The 19,969-nt window shown below is 33.1% G+C and overlaps 1 protein-coding gene across 5 annotated transcripts in view; it reads left to right on the top strand.

Moving 5' to 3' along the window:
* The first annotated feature begins 3,692 nt into the window (after positions 1-3,692).
* The window catches only part of LOC143065343 (formin-like protein), a 65,411-nt gene continuing 49,134 nt past the window's right edge, over positions 3,693-19,969 (top strand). For all 5 annotated transcript variants that reach the window (XM_076238867.1, XM_076238870.1, XM_076238871.1 and 2 more), the window contains exons 1-4: positions 3,693-3,831; positions 5,428-5,622; positions 10,593-10,786; positions 14,272-14,355. In XM_076238867.1, coding sequence (XP_076094982.1) covers positions 3,777-3,831; positions 5,428-5,622; positions 10,593-10,786; positions 14,272-14,355 — 528 coding nt within the window. In that variant the 5' untranslated portion in view covers positions 3,693-3,776. The remainder of the gene's footprint in view (positions 3,832-5,427; positions 5,623-10,592; positions 10,787-14,271; positions 14,356-19,969) is intronic.

The raw sequence follows: 19,969 nt of genomic DNA, 5'->3' as shown, positions 1-19,969 counted from the left end.
TGACATGACAATGTTAAAAAATATCCATAAAATGACAACACTACGTGATGAAAATACAGCACAATTTCATAAGTCAGTGTAGACACAGACATGTCGTTTTGTAGTTGTTATATGGTAAGGAGTACACTCCTGTATATGAAGTCAGTATAATGTGAACATGCACAAGTATAACGTATTAATTGAGATTTGTAAACACCATACGACGGAGTAGAGGGTATGTTACTGCTGAGAAATGGGAAATTGATAATTGGGAAGTTGAAATCATTCAATTTGTCACAGATTTCAGTGTGAAAGTTGTCAATCTGTGTCAATATTAAGGAACATATAAAGATATTAAGCAGATCTTCTTGTATCAGTAGTATCCTTAAATCAAGTTCACTGGAATATATGAGATGCAAGTACTGACTGACATATGGGTTATTCAGTGATAGGACATCATCAATATATCTGATAGTAAAATTCAATAGCTTTGCAAGGTGCTTTTTGTTTTGTCTTTTATAAGGCCCTGGATGAATTCTGCTTCATGTGTGTACAAAAGCAAGTCACACAGAAGGGGTGCAAAATTAGTACCCATAGGAATACCGACTGTTTGTTGGAATATCAATAATCAAATATATTGTCATTTGAAAAGTCGAGCTTTTTTATTTTATCATATTCATTGTACTATTTAAAGAATAATTAGGGTTCTTCACAAAATAATAACTCCTATAACTTAAAACAAGAAATTTATATCTACGATTACCATTGTTATAGAAAAGGCTCTGTTTAATGAGAAGGTGTAGTCGAATTTCATTTGAACATGGGGAATGGTAGTGTAAAGCGTAGAAATATCAAAGGTCTTAATGTTGCTGCAAAATTGTAGAGATTGTGGTCTGAGATTGAGCAGTAGATCTTTAGAATTTTTGAGAATCCACATCTGATTGACACCACTGGTTGAATATATCTCATTATAATATTTTTAAGGCCATCTTTTACTGTAGAAAGAATAGTAGTCAACATTTTAGAAGTTGTAACTGTTTAGTCAACCATCTTGGTGATCTAACTACTTGCAAAATTTCAACATTTGTAAATGATGTTAAAGAATATGTAGGATTACAGATGTATAATCAGTTATAACAGATAAACATTTGTCAGTACCTAGAATTTATAATTCAAGACCATGTAATATTTGTGAAAAGTTAAAATACGGAGTATTAGTCAACAAGGTAGGAGTAGCAGTTGTACGCTCTTACAAATCGAAATGCAGGCGAAGTTGGTATATTGCTACTGAGGTGTGCGAAATTGATAAATTTGAAATTAGAATCGTCTCGTTTGTTATTGATTATGGTACTGAGATGACCGTTTTTGTCAAATTCTATGTATAAGTCTAAACATGAGGCGGTCGAAACCGTGTATGTTGGTTCTTTAATTTCTAGTTCTACAGGATATATCAATTGAACCCAAATTATATAGAATAGTTTGAATTGTTAACGAAAAGAATGACATCAATATATCTGAATGTGAAATTAAATGAACTGGCTTCTTCGATTTTCTTGTTTTGATAAGTGTCTGAAGTATTCCAATCCGTTTGAAAATAAGAAAAATTATGCAATAAATTTCAGACAAAGATAGTGATTTAAAATTATCCAGAAGTTCTTTAGAGTTGTTTTTTTAGAATCCACATAATATATAGCTGATAACACTACGCGAATAAACAGTTTCATAGTATTTCTGAAGACCCTCTTTCATTGCGGGCAGAAATTTTGTCAATCTAATGAACTATTCTTTTCAAGAACATGCAGATGAGCCAGTTAGCCTATGTACCGTTATTTGTATGGAATTTTGTAAAGCTTATGTATCCAATGCAAACAAGGTAAATCCTCAAAATTGCTGTTCAGTGTAATTTTCATTGAGGCCATGAAGGACTTATGATTCGCCAAAAGTTCATCATTATTAGATAATAAGTTTTATATTTGAAATTACCTGAGTGTTCATCTATTCCTAATTCTTTACAAGACATTCGTAGTAGTTACTATTCATGTACAAAGACAATATTACTTGAAGCTTTGTCTGCAGGAATAACAACATATTTATCGTGAAGAGATGATAGAAATTTCGCAGCTTCTTTGAAAACGGACATTAGTCAACCATTCACGTGTTGTTTTTTTTTTTAATTTTGAATACGACGTTTTATCAGAGACCTGATTGCTTTTACCCATTCTGACAATGTTGTCCAGTTCAACTTCTTTTCGTTTATTCCATGTTCTGACGTCATCAATCGAATCCACAATGATTTTGAATTTATTATTCCAATTGATATGTTTTAGTTTCTGAACTTATCACCATGAGAATAATTATCAAAGGTACCAGATTTATATTATATACGCCAGACGCGCGTTTCGTCTACATAAGACTCATCAGTGACGCTCAGATAAAAAATTTGCAAAGCCAAAGAAGTACAAAGATGAAGAGCATTCAGGACCAAAAATTCCAAAAAGTTATGCCAAATACGGCTAAGGTAATATATGCCTGGGATAAGAAAATCCTTAGTATTGCGAAAAGTTCATAATTTTGTAAACAGGAAATTTATATAAAAAAAACAAGAACATATAATTGATATTCATGTCAACGCCGAAGTTCTGATTACTGGACTGGTTATATCCCCGGGGACGAAACGTACATCGGCAGTGGCATCGACCCAGTGATGTTAATAATTATCATAGAGTTACCAGTAAATCACTTTTCCTTGAATTATGTTTAAATCCCCAGCTATAACATGGCAAGGGGCTGTATATATATACGGCGAGTAGGAACAATCACATGTGAGAGAGAATTTGAAGAATTAATTCTTCTAAATCACGGTCCTGCACTGATTTGTTTAAGTTAAATACTCACGGTGCAATGGTTTCGTGTATATATAACTTTGTATTAAAATACATAATACTGAGCGGGAAATTTAAACAGTAGCGATTTCTTTCGATTTCAAGCAAATTATGTATCTTTTTCTTCACCTCTGGTATGAATAATTACTCTTGAATGCAATAATAAGTTTTGATTTCATTGGCATGACTATTTATCATGATCTGTCGTCATAGTTTAGACAAAATCTATTGGCAATTAAGTTAAAAATCCTCCGTTTCATTCTAAAACAGTGCATGGTTGTATTCATGTGGCATTACGATTTGTAAATAACCTATAACACATACGAATAAACAATCACACAAATACACACACTTCATATTCAATCAAGAAGGTGACATGAGGTGATAATTTCTAAACTCCCGATTTTTTGTTATTTGTCACCCCCCACCCTTTTATATCCACCTTTTTATCACCTATATCTAATTTCCTCCTCCCATTTTACCCCCTTTATCCCACACGCACCTTTTATTTCACCCCTACATCTTACTTCCTCTCTTTTGTTACCCCCTTTATCCAACACCCAAAAGGCGTGGCATCACCCCAATGGGATGTATTTCGTTTCTCTTCCTTTGTTATATTATTTGTTGTGTGTGTTGAAAATGATATTGTGTAAAAAATGTAATTGAAACTTTGCAGCTGGAAAAAGAACATACTTTTACTAAAAGTACGATATTATCTTTGTTTGCATCCTTGATACCTTGGGTGAATGATTTTCACTCGATATTTAACCAATAAGTATTTATATTTATCCGTCAGTAGGTAAGTTGTAAATAACTTATTATAATAAAGTGAAAAGACTTGTACGTTGTACTTCCTTCCTGAATACTTTATAACAACAACAGTGTTTCTATGAACTTTTTTAACCTGTAAATAAAATGGATGTTATTCAGGAACAGACGACGCCCCCTGGTTCTGACGAAGATGAAGAAGGTATGGGATATGCAAATGTCTGTTATTTCCTTTACTGATGAAATCTTGCAAATGATTATGAGACGGATAAATGTAAATAGATAATAAGTTTCTACTTATAGATATACACATACATGTACATGTACTTCGTGATGGAATGACAATTAATTGAAAATAAGGAGTTAAAGGTTAGTACTGCCCTTGAAACGGTTGACATCGGAATTATGACCGGATATTTGAGACGGTCGAAAAATAAAGTTTGATGACGATCCAAAACGTATACTATCGACAGTTAACTAGAGATGGAGAGATGAAGGTGGAAATTGTATTAACGGATCGATTTTAGTTTGGGTGCCAATGTCTCGGACGGTCATCATTGTATTGATAGCAGCTGTTATCCAATCAAACTGAATTACATATAAAAACTGTATTGTAATCTTCATTTATGTCAGATCATTTGGAGTCTCCGAATGTTCGAAACATCACCTACATAGTACTTCTTAACTCAAATATGTGGAAGATTACAAGAAGACACAACTCTTATGATTATGCGATTAACAGCTTTACATAGTTTTAAACACTTTGATGTCTGACATTAACGTCGCGCCAGCAAGTATAGATGAACGAGATAAAATTGTACCTGAATATATGTTTAGGATTAAATTTTGTTTCAGTTTTAATCGGCCCTTTTTTCTTTTTTTTTGCCCCTTTGTCGGACAGTCCTACAACATGTTAATGATCGATAATGTATATTTTTCCTGGAGAGTTATGTTGCGTTTCTTTATGTTTGTTAAGTTGGCGTTTGTTTCTGTTTCAGTTCAGTTTCTTTTGTTCCGTTGTTTACCTCTCATAGTTAATGTATTACCCTCGGTTTTAGTTTGTAACCCATATTTGTTTTCTCTCAATCTATTTATGACTTTTGAGCAGCGGTATACTATTGATGCCTTTATTTACTATACTATCTCAGAAGTATCTAAACAGGTAGTCCAAATAGTTATGACGTATTGAAAGGCTATTATATGTTTTGCTTTGTAAGGCGCCAAAGCCAAGCAGTGTAGTAGCCTACAAGACGTCATTATTATTTGGACTACTAAACAGGGTCATAAAATTAATATAGGACGAGACCCTGCAATCCCATTTTTTTTATGTGGGACAATGAGTCATAGTTGGCGTTACCAAACACAGACAGGGAACAGGCACACGCACGCGACCGTAGCGTACTTCTACCGATAATGAGATAAAATAGCAAATAGTACATACATATTCAGGATTTGTTTTCTCTCAATTGCTTGATGACTTTTGCACACCGGTATATTGCTGTTGCCTTTCTTTATATCATGTTGTCGAGATATTACTATACCTTGCTTTGAAATAGATCTACACGCCGAGTTAAATAATTAACTTCTGCTCTCTAACAGTGCCTACAAAGACAAAATCATACTACCAAAGCCACATTATTCTGAATCTGAGCCAATCTTCGTTTGACTATTATTTTTAAATCGCCGTCAACAAACATGTTTGTCGCCATGTCTGCATATCCAGATATGTTATATTATATATATGTTCAAAACAGATGTTGACAGCACTCATATTTGGATGTTTGTTTCCTTTATTTAGATGAGAAATTATCAACCAACTTTCGGATTCCTGCAAATTCTGAAGATGATTTATTACTTCCGGGAACAACAGACGAGTCTATGTCTCCATTAGCGAGTAGTGAAGACGAAATCTTATCTTCTCAGAAAAGCGAAGACGATGAAAAATATAATAGAAAAACTCCAACTGACAAGACAATATCACAGCAAGAATCAGGTGAAAACAAATTACACATATCTTGAATGGTATTTCTTAATCAGAAAATGTGTTCTTTATGTTCTAAAACCGTTCTTTAAGTTAATCTCTAAAACCGTTCGAATAAAGACACGCTGTAAAAAGTAAAATTACAAAAAAACTGAACTCCGAGGAAAATTCAAAACGGAAAGTCCCTAATCAAATGACAAAACACATCACACGAATGGACAATAACTGTCATATTCCTGACTTGGTACTTGCATTTTCAAATTTAGGCTCGGTCTATAGATAAAGGATCTAAATGTAATATGACCAGGGGCGGATCCAGGAATTTTGGAAAAGGGGGGGGGGGGGGGCGAATTAATAGTTTTCCGAGCGGAGCGAAGCGAATTTTTTTTTTAACCTTTTTTAGGCTAAAAAACATAAAATTAGTGTAACTGCACTTTTTAAACGGTTTCTGACTTTGGGCATGTATATTTTATAGTTGCTGTTAAGTGTAAGGGTTAAACATTTTTGATGCCGTATTCTCCCCATCATGTTATTGTCTATTGTAAAACGTTTGGATAGATCCAAAGCTTTGTACTAACTGAATATATTTGATGAGGACTTGTCAGAAAAAATTGACATAGAAAATTCTCATTTGTTGTATGTTAAGTTAGTATAACCTCACAGATGTTTTGTTGTAAACAAGATATATACGCCGAGCTATTCAATGAAATTTACAATACGACCGACACGAGTTAAGACACAAACTAGCAAGTTCTATCCAAATGTTTGGTTGAAATGTTACAACCAACAAGGAAAGTGAGGGGTCCAAAATCAGCCAAAGGCTACGAATAAGTCTGAAATGACAACGAATTTACGAATGACGGTCTACAAATGGAGACATAAAGGCCACATCCAGCAGGCAGGTTGCAGTCGGTCCTTGAAAAAGTATTTAATATATCAGTTCGGCGAAAGAGACATTCCGGTCGGATATGGGATTTACATGCAAACCCCCGCCACCCCCCCCCCCCCAAAAAAAAAAACCCCAACTAAGTCCGTTTATTATCAATCATGTTCATTATATATGCTAAATAATTCTGTTGGAAATTTTTGTTTCTAATAGCAATCAAGTGGATAAGATTATTTTTTCAATCCAGGTAAATCAGGCTAAGAATTTGTTTTCTCAAACATCTCAGACTACCCCCTCAAATCAAATGGTCCGTACCTTAGACTTTAATTCTATGTAGAGATTACTGACTGGGGATCATTATTCAGCTATGTTATTAATAGGCTGGGGCGTGTGGGGTTAATATGTTTTCGTAGGTAAATAATATTGCTGTGAAACCTTTTTTTTCATGAGAGTGTAATAGAGTATAACTTTCTGTGTGGTGGAATTGTATAATAGAAGTCAGTACGTTCCTGCTCAATTCTTTGTTGCTTTGTAGATGTCATGCTTGTCACCCTTGATGAGCAGCATAAGCAATGTGCTACTGTAGTTTGAATTTGGAAATGACTGAGTGACGTTTTTTCAACGCACTGGTTAACTCCAGCGTAGCGAATCACATGACTTTGACATAACCAATAATATATTACAGTAAATACGAGAAAATATATCTGTATAAGTAACGAATTGTCGCATAAAAACAAAATACACGGGAAATAGCAAATTTCACTAAGTCTAGTCTAGTTAATTATTTTCCAAAAAAAAAAAAAAAAAGTCCAAGCAAAAGGGGGGTGAATCCGCCACTGTTGGCTCGGTCTATAAAGGATCTAAATGTAATATGGCTCGGTCTATAAAGGATATCTATCTACATCGATAAAATACTCTAGTATATAACGACAGTCAGTGATAAGTCCATCCTTGGACACCCACATTAATATGGCCCGAGCTTTTAATAGTAGTTTTTAAGGTATCCAATCGTCACTTTATTTTGATAAACCCTTTTACAGTCGCATGATGAAAGATGAACGTTTTTCATTATATAAAATGTCTTATGATTAAAAAATATGGTTTATGATGTGAACTTCCAGTCACTTTGATTTGAGTGCATGAGTCCTTTGACAAATAGAAGGGTGTGACAAATTTGATGGTTGCAAGATTTATCTTTACAATTAATCAATTTCCCTAGATCGTTAAACCATCCTCGTGAGAACAGTTGGGGATATGAATTTCTACACAGTCATGACTGTAAATGTTTCCGTAGTAGTGGAATGAAACAGATTTTAATGCCGTGCAAACAGTCAGTTCCGATTGTAGCATTTCTGTTTCTGTTATGTTGAACTATTCAAAACACTAAATGTTTTCTACTTCCTGGCATAAATGGCCTAAACCATATTTGGCACTATTTTTAGGGCCCCTGTGTTGATATGCGTTCGTCCCCCAAAGATTTTAGCTGCCAGTGTAATGAGTACTCCTGTGTTGACATGCCTTCGTCCCCCAAAGATTTTAGCTGCCAGTGTAATGAGTACTCCTGTGTTGACATGCACGTTCATTGATATGGTGATTATCTGTAAATAACGTGTTGAGTAAATTACTTTTCTTCTTCTATGTATTGACGGGATGAGTCGTATTTGATTAAACAAAAGAACTGGTTTGAATAGTTAAGGTTCTTTGGTGAGTCCCCCTTCGTAGAGTATGAAGTAACAAGTGTGGTGATTTCAACATTAATCATAGAAAATATCTTTCTATAAATCTTTTAGAAATCGGTGTCAGTTTTTTGTATAGAAAAGTCTTTCACAGTCCTGATTTGTATTGGAATAGAATTTAAAACCGCCGTGTCAACGCTTGCATTTCTACGTCAATTCATATGACGTTACATACCCAGTAGTAAGAACTCTTTTGTGTTAACTTGGCATGTCATTGGTACGGTATTTTTTTTTTGTAAATCCCCTGTACATGATGTTTAACTATTCGAAACATTAAACGTTTCCTACTTCCAGGAATAAGTTGCCTTGTCATATGTCATAAAATTGAGTATGGAAATGGGGAATGTGGTAAAGAGACAACAACCCACCCAAAGGGCAGGCAACAGTCGAATGCCACCAATGGGTCTACAATGCAGCGAGAAACTCCCACACCCGGAGGCGTGCTTCAGCTGCCCCTAAACAAAAATGTATACTAGTTCAGTGATTATAGAAGTCATACTAAAGTCCGAAGTATACACAAGAAATTAAAATTACATACAAGACTAATAAAGGCCACAGGCTCCTGATTTAAGACATGCGGGGTTCAACATGTTTTTAGAGATCTCCATATTTGCTACCAATTTAGAAATTTCAGGTTTCCAGTGCTCTTCGGGTTAATTTGACATTTCAACTGCTTTCATTTGTGTGTCACTAGTCAGTCTTAGACGGAATGCGGTTCTGTATACGTACGCGTAGTACCAGGCAGCACGACATTAAAATCCTGGTATTATTTATTTGTTTTTACAACCCGGCACAGGGTCGATACCACTGTTGGTTGAAGTTCTCAACAGCCATATAGTAATTGTTCCTATGTTGACATGACATATGATTGATATATTAATTTTCCTGTTGAGGAACAATGTTGAATCATATGAAAAGCTTAATTGTATTTTCCATAAAAAGGGTTGAAATTAGCCATATCAACTATTTTGATTCAAGTGATTTTAGCTATATAATATAAAGACGTCCCACGTATTGGACGTATCAAAACATTAGCCTCAAATTATCGACTGCCGTAGTCCTGATTTGAAACCTTCACCAGAATGTGGCGGATTGAAACAAGTTTTAAAGCCAACGATCCCGCTTTTACAACAATCAGGTCCATGATAAATGACGTATGGGGTCAATGTCTCGGTGAGGTCAAGGACGTATAAGTCTCGGTGAGATGTCGCAGGGTATTGTGCAGTCAAACGTACACGTTATACACTCTCCAGCGGACCCCATGCTGTAGTATTATGGAATTGGCGCTTGCTTTCATACCTCCGCCGTTAGAATTTTTTTTTATTATTATAAAATGTCTGTTTGTATAAATAAACTTTTTGGTAAAATATTTCACCGAACTGCTTCGGGAATGATTCAGACATAGTCAGGTCAGCAATATTAGTATTATAAATATGAGCGGTAAATGCATGTTGTTCGCTTAATTAAGAAGGCTATGTCTGTGTAATTGTCCATTTTATGTTTGTGCTTTTTGGAGTAATGGTGTATTTCGTGTGACAAAAACAGCTAGTATAGAAAATACAAATTGAATAAAAAAATAAATCATCTATGGTACTTATCTTGAAATTTATATATATATATATATATATAACAACAAAAAAATGATATCGTGTATTAGTTCATGAAAAAACTGAATTTTGACGTCATATTTATTTTAAGTCATTACTGGACAATAGTTAAAAAATTTAAAGAATGAATGAATAATATGCTGTTAACCTGCAAATACTATTTATATATTTTGACATTCGTAACGAATTTGGAATATTTAATGTCTTCATGCCTTTTTAACTATTTCAGATATATATATATATATGACTGTTATATGTTAATGATCTTAAAGTTACTCCAAAACAATTCACTACTATTCTAACATTAGAGAAAAAATTCGGGTACCTTTTTAGGAGGATCTCTGAGAATTTTATCGTTTGATATAAATGCATGTTATTGGTTGATTTGAAGAGTAAAAAAGTAATAATCATTATAAAATCTTAAAAATCTCTAAAATCTGTCCATTCTTACATTCCAACACAGACGCTTTTGATATTTAATTACTTTGAGATTGTCCCTCGAAACATCTATATGACGCAGACTTTTGATACAGATGCAAATTCTCGCGAGATTTCACGATGATCTAATAATGCTGCTCCCTTCCTGTCAAAGAATGAAGTTGATTGTTTAGAACTTTATGACAATATAAAAAGATTATGACAAAATAATACATTAATGGCATCATAGGGAATTAAAACACACTTACATGTAACCTGTGCTTACTTATCGTTATTTATGTTACTCATGATTTTGAGCCATTTTTGTTCAAGCAGAACTCTGTCAACAAGGCAAAGATGACCCTCCGGATTCCGGACGGGTTTGTGTAGAAGATAGTTTACAAACTATGGGAAATTCAGAAAGTACCCATGAATATAAAGGACACCACGATCTCAGGAATACAGCCATGCCTATTCGTCTACCCATGCCTGACTCAATGGAGTTGGAGCGAAGGTTCACTAAAGTCTTGGTAAGGATTGATATATAATTAAGTCACAGTTAAGTCAGTTTATATCATACAGGGTATTGAACCAGCAATCTGTATCTATGAGATACCTATTCCTAGGGATTTATTGAATGGGGATATCCGTCTTCCACTCAATATCGCAGGCCCACCAGCCCAGGCATGTGAAAATTCTGTCGGGCCTGGAAAAATCATCTCTACAAGCAATACTAATATACACCTTATTGCTATTTGTCTGTCTTTACTGGACATCACACAGGTTCCCATAAAATTTTGACGTCATAATACAAAATATCTGATGCCCGGGCACCACAATGGAAAAGTGATTGTTGTATGATGTCAATAGTTCAAGTGGGACAGATTCTCAGGTCAGGCGGGAATAGTGATACATGTAAGGTGTATTTACACTTGTACATGTTTACAAATTTGTCCGCAAAAACTAAAATCTCAAAAGTTTCTATAAAATTTGACATTACAACTAAAACATGATGGTACTGTGACATCAGAAGGTCATTCGAGGACAAAAATTAAGCTAAATACCAAAATTGTACATACAACGTATGTTTATAGAACATGTAGAATCCAACTATCACATTCAATATGATTTAATCACTTCCTTTACTGCAAACAACGACATTAGATCCAGATGAAATCATACATACATGTAGAGAAAAAACTATGAATTTTAACCCAAAGAAAATTAATGTTTGTACAGGATTTCATTCATGAAATTTTAGTCCGATATTGCTGAATTTGTAAATTAATTGTGTCTAAACTAAATGTATTATAACTTGTACACAAGCTTATTATTACCACAAAATACAGACAAAGCTTGAATTTGGATAGTGTTACTAATACATAGGCAGATCCAGGGGGCCCTGGAGGGCTGCCCCCCCTTTTGTGGGAAAAATTTGGTTGATTATATACATGTAGGGAATCACTGATGTATGAAAATTTCACAGAATCTTAAATACTTGATGCTCCTATTTAATTTCTTGATCCAGATGATAACTATTTTGGGTTCCCCTTGGCGGCTAGCAAGTACAAAATGTAGTTGAATTTGTCATTACTGTATCTAGGAGTACCCATGTTGTTAGTTTTCTACCCAAATCCAAAGAATCTTCACGGACAGTTTGTACACATACATGTACGGACACATTGGAGTTGCACACTTGCTCCTCTATTATAGGTTTGTTAATATGTAGGATCGTTTTAAACCTTTGTCTGCATCATTCTTACAGAATATTTTTAAAAGTTGGGTTTAATGAACAAGAAATGTAATGAATACTGATGTATAGGTACATGTACAATGTAACTATACAATATATGCAGGTTCTGTTCAGGTTCTAAAACTATTGCTTTAGGTCATGATGTTCTCTTTACATCTCCAATTTTCATTACACATAAATCAGAAATGTATCACAATACAATGTACCATTGAATCTTCTAAGTTCTGTTCCATGAACTGTTTCAGTCCAAATTGATTCTGTTAGTAAATGAATTTATTATTGCTCTGGTCATTCATACCCCAGGGGAAACTGATTTGACAATAATAAATTAACTGGTTCAGCTGTCTGATGCCGAAATAATATAACTATTATTATTGGCTTAAATGACCATAAAGAAGTTTTTGTAAGAAGAAAGATTGTATGAATGGTTCTCAATTTTCTTTTTATAAAGTTGTGAGGTCCAAACTTCCCAGTCTGGTATTAGATTGGTTATAACACTGTTAGGTTTCAACTGATATTGGATTGGCTATAAAATTGTGATGTTTCAACTGGTCTCAGATGGGTTTCTAAAGTTGTCTCAGCATTTCTTTTGTTTTAGTGTACTTTAGACATGCAAGTCAAATTTGTGTCGAAAAGACTTGTAAATGAGAACAGATGTGTCCATGAACAATTCTTTGAAGAAGTCATCAATATCATAATTATAAATGTATACACACATATGCATTGAATATATTACAAAAGGAAGGAAGCTGAGTTCACAGTTACATGTACATAACTTTATTTTGCATGCTCTTTGGAGTGTCCGTAATCACAATAGTACTATATAGTATCACTGACCTAATTACAACTACATACTTTTCATTAATAAAAAAGTCAGCGTGAGTCACCTAGGGTTATTATAGCTATCTTGTAATTAGCGTAGTTTACTCAGTGATGGGTTCTGATTGATGTGGAATGATAGGAACTAATTATAGACATGAGAAGTGTAAGGATCTGACCAGCTGGCTTCAGATAAACAATACAAAACATATGTCTTCCGTGGATAAATATGCCCTCTCAAGAGTTTATGTGTCTACACACATTGTTATGTGACTGTATTCCAAAGTGTCCTACTTATAAATAGAAGAGTAACAAGTTCAAATATATTAAAACCCTGGAGTTATAGAACTACATGTACATTTGAAGTTTGATCAAAATTATATTACAGTCAAACAATATATTTGTACCTTAGTACTTTGTATATAGTAAATAAAATCAATGGTTCCGCCTACAGTACAATGAATTAAAAGGCCATTTTTCACCTCAGCATCAGTAATATTGCTTTAAATAGATAATGATTTGTATGACAACATTTACGGTCTGAGTAAGTTTGGAATTACCTGAACAGATGTTGATTTACCTGTGGAAATGCCCTAACATTTATAGTGTGATACATAACTTTTGTCATTCAAATTTATTAAAAAGTTTTTGTGACGCATAAAATGAAATAATTTATGGAATGGAAAATGAATTAAGTATTCTGAACTTTTTCTTTGATTCTTAGCGCAAAAGGAAGCTTTTATGTATAAACAAACTGTTCCCTTTAATATGTAAATAAAACATTCCTATACATGTACATGTATAACTCTACTCTTAGGTCATTCCTTAGTCATAACTCATAAGTATTCACACTCATATTGAGAGAATATTTTATTTCCTGTTTCCCACACATAATTAATTAACTTAAAACACCTAATTGGGGTAATGAAAAAAAATTTAAGTATGAGAAATTTCTTGTTTGTACTGCAATACTTAAGCTTGTTGAAATCATGTTTAGCCCACATTTCCCAAGTATTGCCTGAACTATTTCAATGTTCTCCCTCTATGTTGTTGTAAATTAAAAAAAAAGAAGATTAAATTCCTCTGAAACCATTTAACTAATTTCAACCAAATTTAAACTGAATCATTCTTAGGTTAAATAGTAAAAATTTGTGTTTTTTTTCTACCAAACAACCAACATGGCACCCATGGCTGAAAATAGGACATATGGGTAAAATGCATTTGTTCCCTGATGTCTTGAAAACCATAATAGATATAAAAAAAATCCAACAGTTCAAAATGTCAACATCTACGTACATGTATCTAATGTCATGAATGTTCTTTAAGTTCTTGTTTTCAGGATAGGTTTATACATTTTTATTGTACAGGTTGTACATTTACTCTAGCTATAGCAGTAATTTATATGAAATATTACTATGAGATATCAACTGTTTTATATTTTAGGCCTCTATGGACTTGCCTCCAGATAAAGCTAAACTACTCAAAGGATATGATGATGATAAAAAATGGGACCTAATATGTGATCAGGTTAGTAATGTTATGTATGTTAGGGGCGACTGCATGAATAAGGCCTGGATGCTCTAAACATTTTGTATGGATCTCTGAAATTGAACCATAAGGTTCAAAATCACTAAGAGAAGGCTGGGGGATAATCCGATATGATATTAACAGTTTATGAATTAGGGACCAAAAACAAGCATTTTTGTAGTTTCCTTAACTTTGTGTAAGTGTATGGGTCTCTCTGATATTGGACCACAAGGTTACATAACACTAAGGGAAGGCTAGGATTGAGTATGGGGGTAAATGTCTCAAACATGAAGGAAATAGGGACAAAAAAGGGACCAAAAGCAAGTTTTTTTTCTAGTTTCCAGACAATAACTTGTGTTTTAATGTATGGATCTCACAAAAATTATACATGTGAAAGGTTCCATACCACAAAGGGGAGAATTGGATTGAGTTTGGAGGTAATTACTCCAAAAGGAGGGGGGGTAAAAAAAGATTTGGGTTGGGGTTTCCAATTTATTTTTGGGTCATATTTTTTCTTCAAATTTTTTTATAAATTTCCATTTTTTTTTGAAAGTTTCAAGAAAAAAATTTCGATTGCGTAGTATTGCACAATAGATTTTAATGATCTTTGACCACATTTATTTTGTGTCAGAAACCTTTATTTTGTCAAAAATATTATCAGAATCCAAATTTAGACAGTATCAAGCTTGAATATTGTGTACAAACTAGCCCCAACTGTTCAGGGTTTTGACCTGTGCAGTCGTATCAGGTGGCGCTCAGCCAAGCATTTTATTGATACTTATTTTGCTCTCATATAATAAAGTTCTAATCAGGGTAATAAAGTGGACAACACCTGTACCTATTTCCAAGTTCTATTATTTTGCTTAATCCTCATTAATTATATGCAAATGACCATTTATGATTATAAAATGAGAGATTGATATGGGTATTATTAAGTGAGAATCACAGCTGGTCGTTTGATGGCCCGTTTATCCTTGGACAGGTTGTCAATATCAGATGCTTACACTGATTTTTCTTCCACAGTATATTGTGGGTTATCTATTGATACAGTCATTGTGAAAAGCAGTCAGCAATTAAGAATTCACTAAAAATTAATGCATATGTTTTCATAAAGAAATCCAACTTTTTACTATTATTAAAGTGATTAAGTATTTATTTTGTTAGTAATTGAGTTTGTAAACATGTTTTTGTAACTAACTTAACTTCCTAAACGTCTAGATTTGTAAGGAAAATGTAGGTCTAAATCCTTAAAACTTAAGTTAAATATTCCAAATACTTTATGATTATCAAATGTTTATAAAATGAAGTAAATACATGTACACAAGTGTAGTACTGAGAAAAATTCTTGGGTTCTAACTTTATTTGATCTATTGGCCGTGATTAAGCAGTGATAGGAAAATACCACTTGAGAAGGAAATTAGTTACATGAATGAGGACAAAAAAATATTCAATCACTTGACAAATTGACTATTACATTCATATGTACAAATGTACATATGTAATGGACTAGAATTCATGACTTGTTAATTGTTGTACAAGTCATACAATTAATGATATTAATTATAATGTCTGTGATTAGACCTGTTTTCATACTATTTCTTTACAAGGAAGCTTTTCTTTATCTTGAAAAAGAAACTGTACAAGAAACTTAATGTATAAGTTAGGTTTAATATAAACTGTCTTGTTTACATTTCAGTTGTCAATAGTATAGGAAAGTAGCTTTCATACTTATCTCAAGTGATAAAATCTTGTTTAAATAAAGTCAATACCCTTAAAGCGTGTAAAAACTTAAATGGTTACATATCAAGGATAATATCTGAAAATGAGGCTCTTGTTCCACCTTCAGGGTTAGGTTGTGCAAATGTCACATTGACCTATTAAATCTTTTTAGAGGACCAAATAACCTTGTATGATAAATTAGGTGCATAGTCTGGGCATATTTTTGTTACCACTTTCATTCGGTGTAATCAAAGTCAAAAACTTGTTAAGCTACTGAAAAATTATAGGACTGTTATAACTATAGAATACCATTTTGAAGCTGTTAAAAGTTAAATCTGAGCTTAAACTGCATTGTGTACCTGTAAAAAAAAATCCTATACTTTTTCTGCTGGTATACATTGTAAAATAGGTTTTGTGCCAAAATGTCATGAATGTGTCAAAAAAGCTTTTTATTTTAGTTCATTTGTGAATGTTAAGGAAAATTTACTGCCTTTAACAATGAGGCAAATCTTCAAATACAACTCTGTTATCTCCATGCAACAGACAGAAAAAGCACCACCACTTAAAAATTAGTCACATGATGTTAGCAGTTGCATACACTATTTCAGAATATCTATCTTGGAGTTGCTGTTGTGAAATGGTTTCATTGTCCAATTAAAATGAATGTTTCCACCATTGTTACATTAGATTGATAATAATCCAATGGACTTATTGTAATGTTGTACTGTCTTGGTGAATTTTTCTGGCTAATTTAAATATGACAGTACATAGGAAGCTTCAACTAATAATTTAGTGTTTCTTGTGAATTTTATGACTGTTTTACTTTATGTAATTGTTCAAGTCATACTGATAATTCTGTATTTCTGACATATATATGACAGTATAAATTGTAAGATTAAAGTCATACTTGTAATTTTGATAAACCTTTCTGACTTTATATGACAGTATTTGATTGTAATATTTAAGTCATATTTATAATTCCGTATTTTTTATTAACTTTTCTGACTGCATATGACAATTTGAATTGTAATATGTCATATTGATAAGATCATCCATGTAAAGATCATACTAATTAAAGACAACAGTAGTTCTTATATCTCTGACCTTATCAAACTTATTGTTAACTTATGCATGGTATAGTTACATAAATATCACAGGTATTTAACATCATATTCAGATCAAACAGATGTATTTTGCATGATAGACAAATTTGTCAATCATTAAACATATGAGGGGCTCTAGACCAATGTCCGAGACTTGCATGTACTTTCATGTGGAAGATAAAAAAGTGTATATATATCAGAGGTCATGACCTGTAAACAAGTTTCCATTGTTGTCAGTTTATAAATATCTTAAAAGAAAAATAATAATATATATCTTTGCTTAAAATTATCCATTAACATTTCATTCTTTAACAGAAAATCGACAGGAATTTGTGACCTTTAACTAAAAATAAAATTGAAACCCATTTAGTGTCCCTTACTGAACATAGTAATTTCACTGAGAACTATATACTAAAGAGAACTTCCGTGATATTTTTATGAAATTTTCCATTTTGTATACTATTGTTTTTTCTAATGATCTGGAAAAAGAAATATGTTCTTTATATGTGACCTCATCATTTTTAGTGATGTAACAGTAGCAAATTGAGAGGAAAGACTCTGAGTCTACTTCTTGAAATCTAGAGCCTCAGTTGTGCAATGCTAAAAATACATGTAAGACACAAAGAAATATCTGTATAAGAAAAACTGATATATCAAAATAAATACTAAAAGTCGAAAGTCAGTTTTTTCTAAAGATATATGCTTTAATGAATGTGAAGATATGCTTATTGCTATTTAAGAAATTGATAAGTATTTATTTATGCATTCTACCTTTAGTAGACCATGACCCAAAGATAAAAATAGTGCTGGATGATATATGCACTTTTATTATAATGCTTTGAAAATCATCATGACCAGCAGTTTATGTTTTTACATGATTTTAGTAAAAATAGATGTAATTGAATTAGTCTGATTGAGGAGGTTTCCTTATTTATGAGATTGCATTCGTCTGATAGAGGGAGGTTTCATTATTTATGAGATTGCATTTGTCTGATGAAGGCAATGAAGGATGTCAATTTCCTTTTTGCCTTTTTGCAATTCTCACTAAATACAAAGAGATTCTGATAAAAGACATGTTTGTAATTTTCTCTTAGTAAAATCTTTAAAGTTAAAATATATCAGCCTGTTACTTTCATTTTCATATTTGCCCTGATCAGTTACATGTAAGCATTGAAAATATATAATGTAAAGTTGAGATGTAAGTTCTAAAATTGACCAGAAGCACAGGGAAATACTGAAATTGGGACATTATACAAACAATGAACTAACACAAGGCATGAGAAAATGATGCCCGTTCAAATGTGTTTTTTTCTTCTGAAGGGATTTGTTGTTCATATATTATTGAATCTAAGCAACGGATTACAATTAAAGTAAAGGATGAATATCAATTAAAGGTGACATGGTGTTTATGCAGGTGAAAAAACATTCTAAGAACAAATGAAAAAAAAGACATCTATTAAAGATCAACATACAGTCTTCATAATAGACAACAGTTTACAGCCAGTCTTCACTGATTATGAACAAAATGAACAGTCTATCAAAATATCTGCTATCATCACCAAACTTAAATTTAGGTAAAAAAAAACATTAACAAAAGATGACCACTGATAGGGTTCACTAATTGTAAGTGGGATACACATCTGGACATGTGGAATATACACCTGAACATGTGGGATATACATCTGGACATGTGGAATACACACCTGAACATGTGGGATATACATCTGGACATGTGGAATATACACCTGAACATGTGGGTTACATGTATATGTACACCTGGTTCCCCATGCAGGATATACACCTGAATCTGTTGAACATACACCTGGGAATGTAGGTTATACACCTGAACATGTGATGACACTGATAAGACTTCTTATAAAGATCCTCATGTTGGATGAACACCTGGACATTTGGGATATATATATACACAACTGGGCCTGTGGGATATACACCTTGACATGTGGTGAGATTGTGAGACTTCTGATATGGTTCTCCATGTAGGATATACACATAGACATGTTAAACCATACACCTAGACACATGGAATTTATGGTCCGAGACCACAAATATTTCGTAGTGCATTTCTTTTAGAACATAAATCAAAATAAACAAAAATCCCACCTGCGCTTTCTCAAAGAAACTTTAACAGTGTGTTGTACTACTTTTGGGACAAATTATATCAAAATTATGGAAAACTTCATCAGCTCTAACTCAAAATATGGACAATTTTATGTTAAGGGCGTCTTGAAATCGTTTGACAGCTTCCAAAGTGCTAATTTTCAACTTTTTTCAGCTGGACCAAATCACTACTTTCCTTTAAAATTCTCGACCCAAATTTTTTACAGTGTAATTTCACACCCTACTTACAATTTGAGGCATTAAACATGTAGAACTTAATTTGGAAGGGGTATAAAAATTAATGCCAAGTAACCCACTGTTAACACTAGGGACTATATTCGTGAACAAAGAAAATCAAGGGACGACAATTGTGGTCTCGGGACCATATACCTGGACATATGGTGAGATCGTGAGTCTTCTGATAAGGTTCCTCATGTTGAACATACAGCTGGACATGGGTTATGCATCTAGACATTTGGGTTATACACCTAGGGTTAATTTATTGTTTTCGCAACTAAACCCATCTTTTTATTCTCAGTAGAATATGTACTTCATGCATGATGATTTTAAATTTTCTTCTTTACACTCTTTATAATATTGGTGACTGAAATGCAGAAAAAGTTTTATAACAACAGCATATCATAAATATGCATTGAAAAACACAATCTTGTGCA

Source organism: Mytilus galloprovincialis, chromosome 2, assembly GCF_965363235.1.
Source record: "Mytilus galloprovincialis chromosome 2, xbMytGall1.hap1.1, whole genome shotgun sequence".
Lineage (NCBI taxonomy): Eukaryota > Metazoa > Mollusca > Bivalvia > Mytilida > Mytilidae > Mytilus > Mytilus galloprovincialis.
The sequence above is the reverse complement of the archived record's forward strand: the minus strand, read 5'-3'. Positions and strand labels throughout refer to the sequence as shown.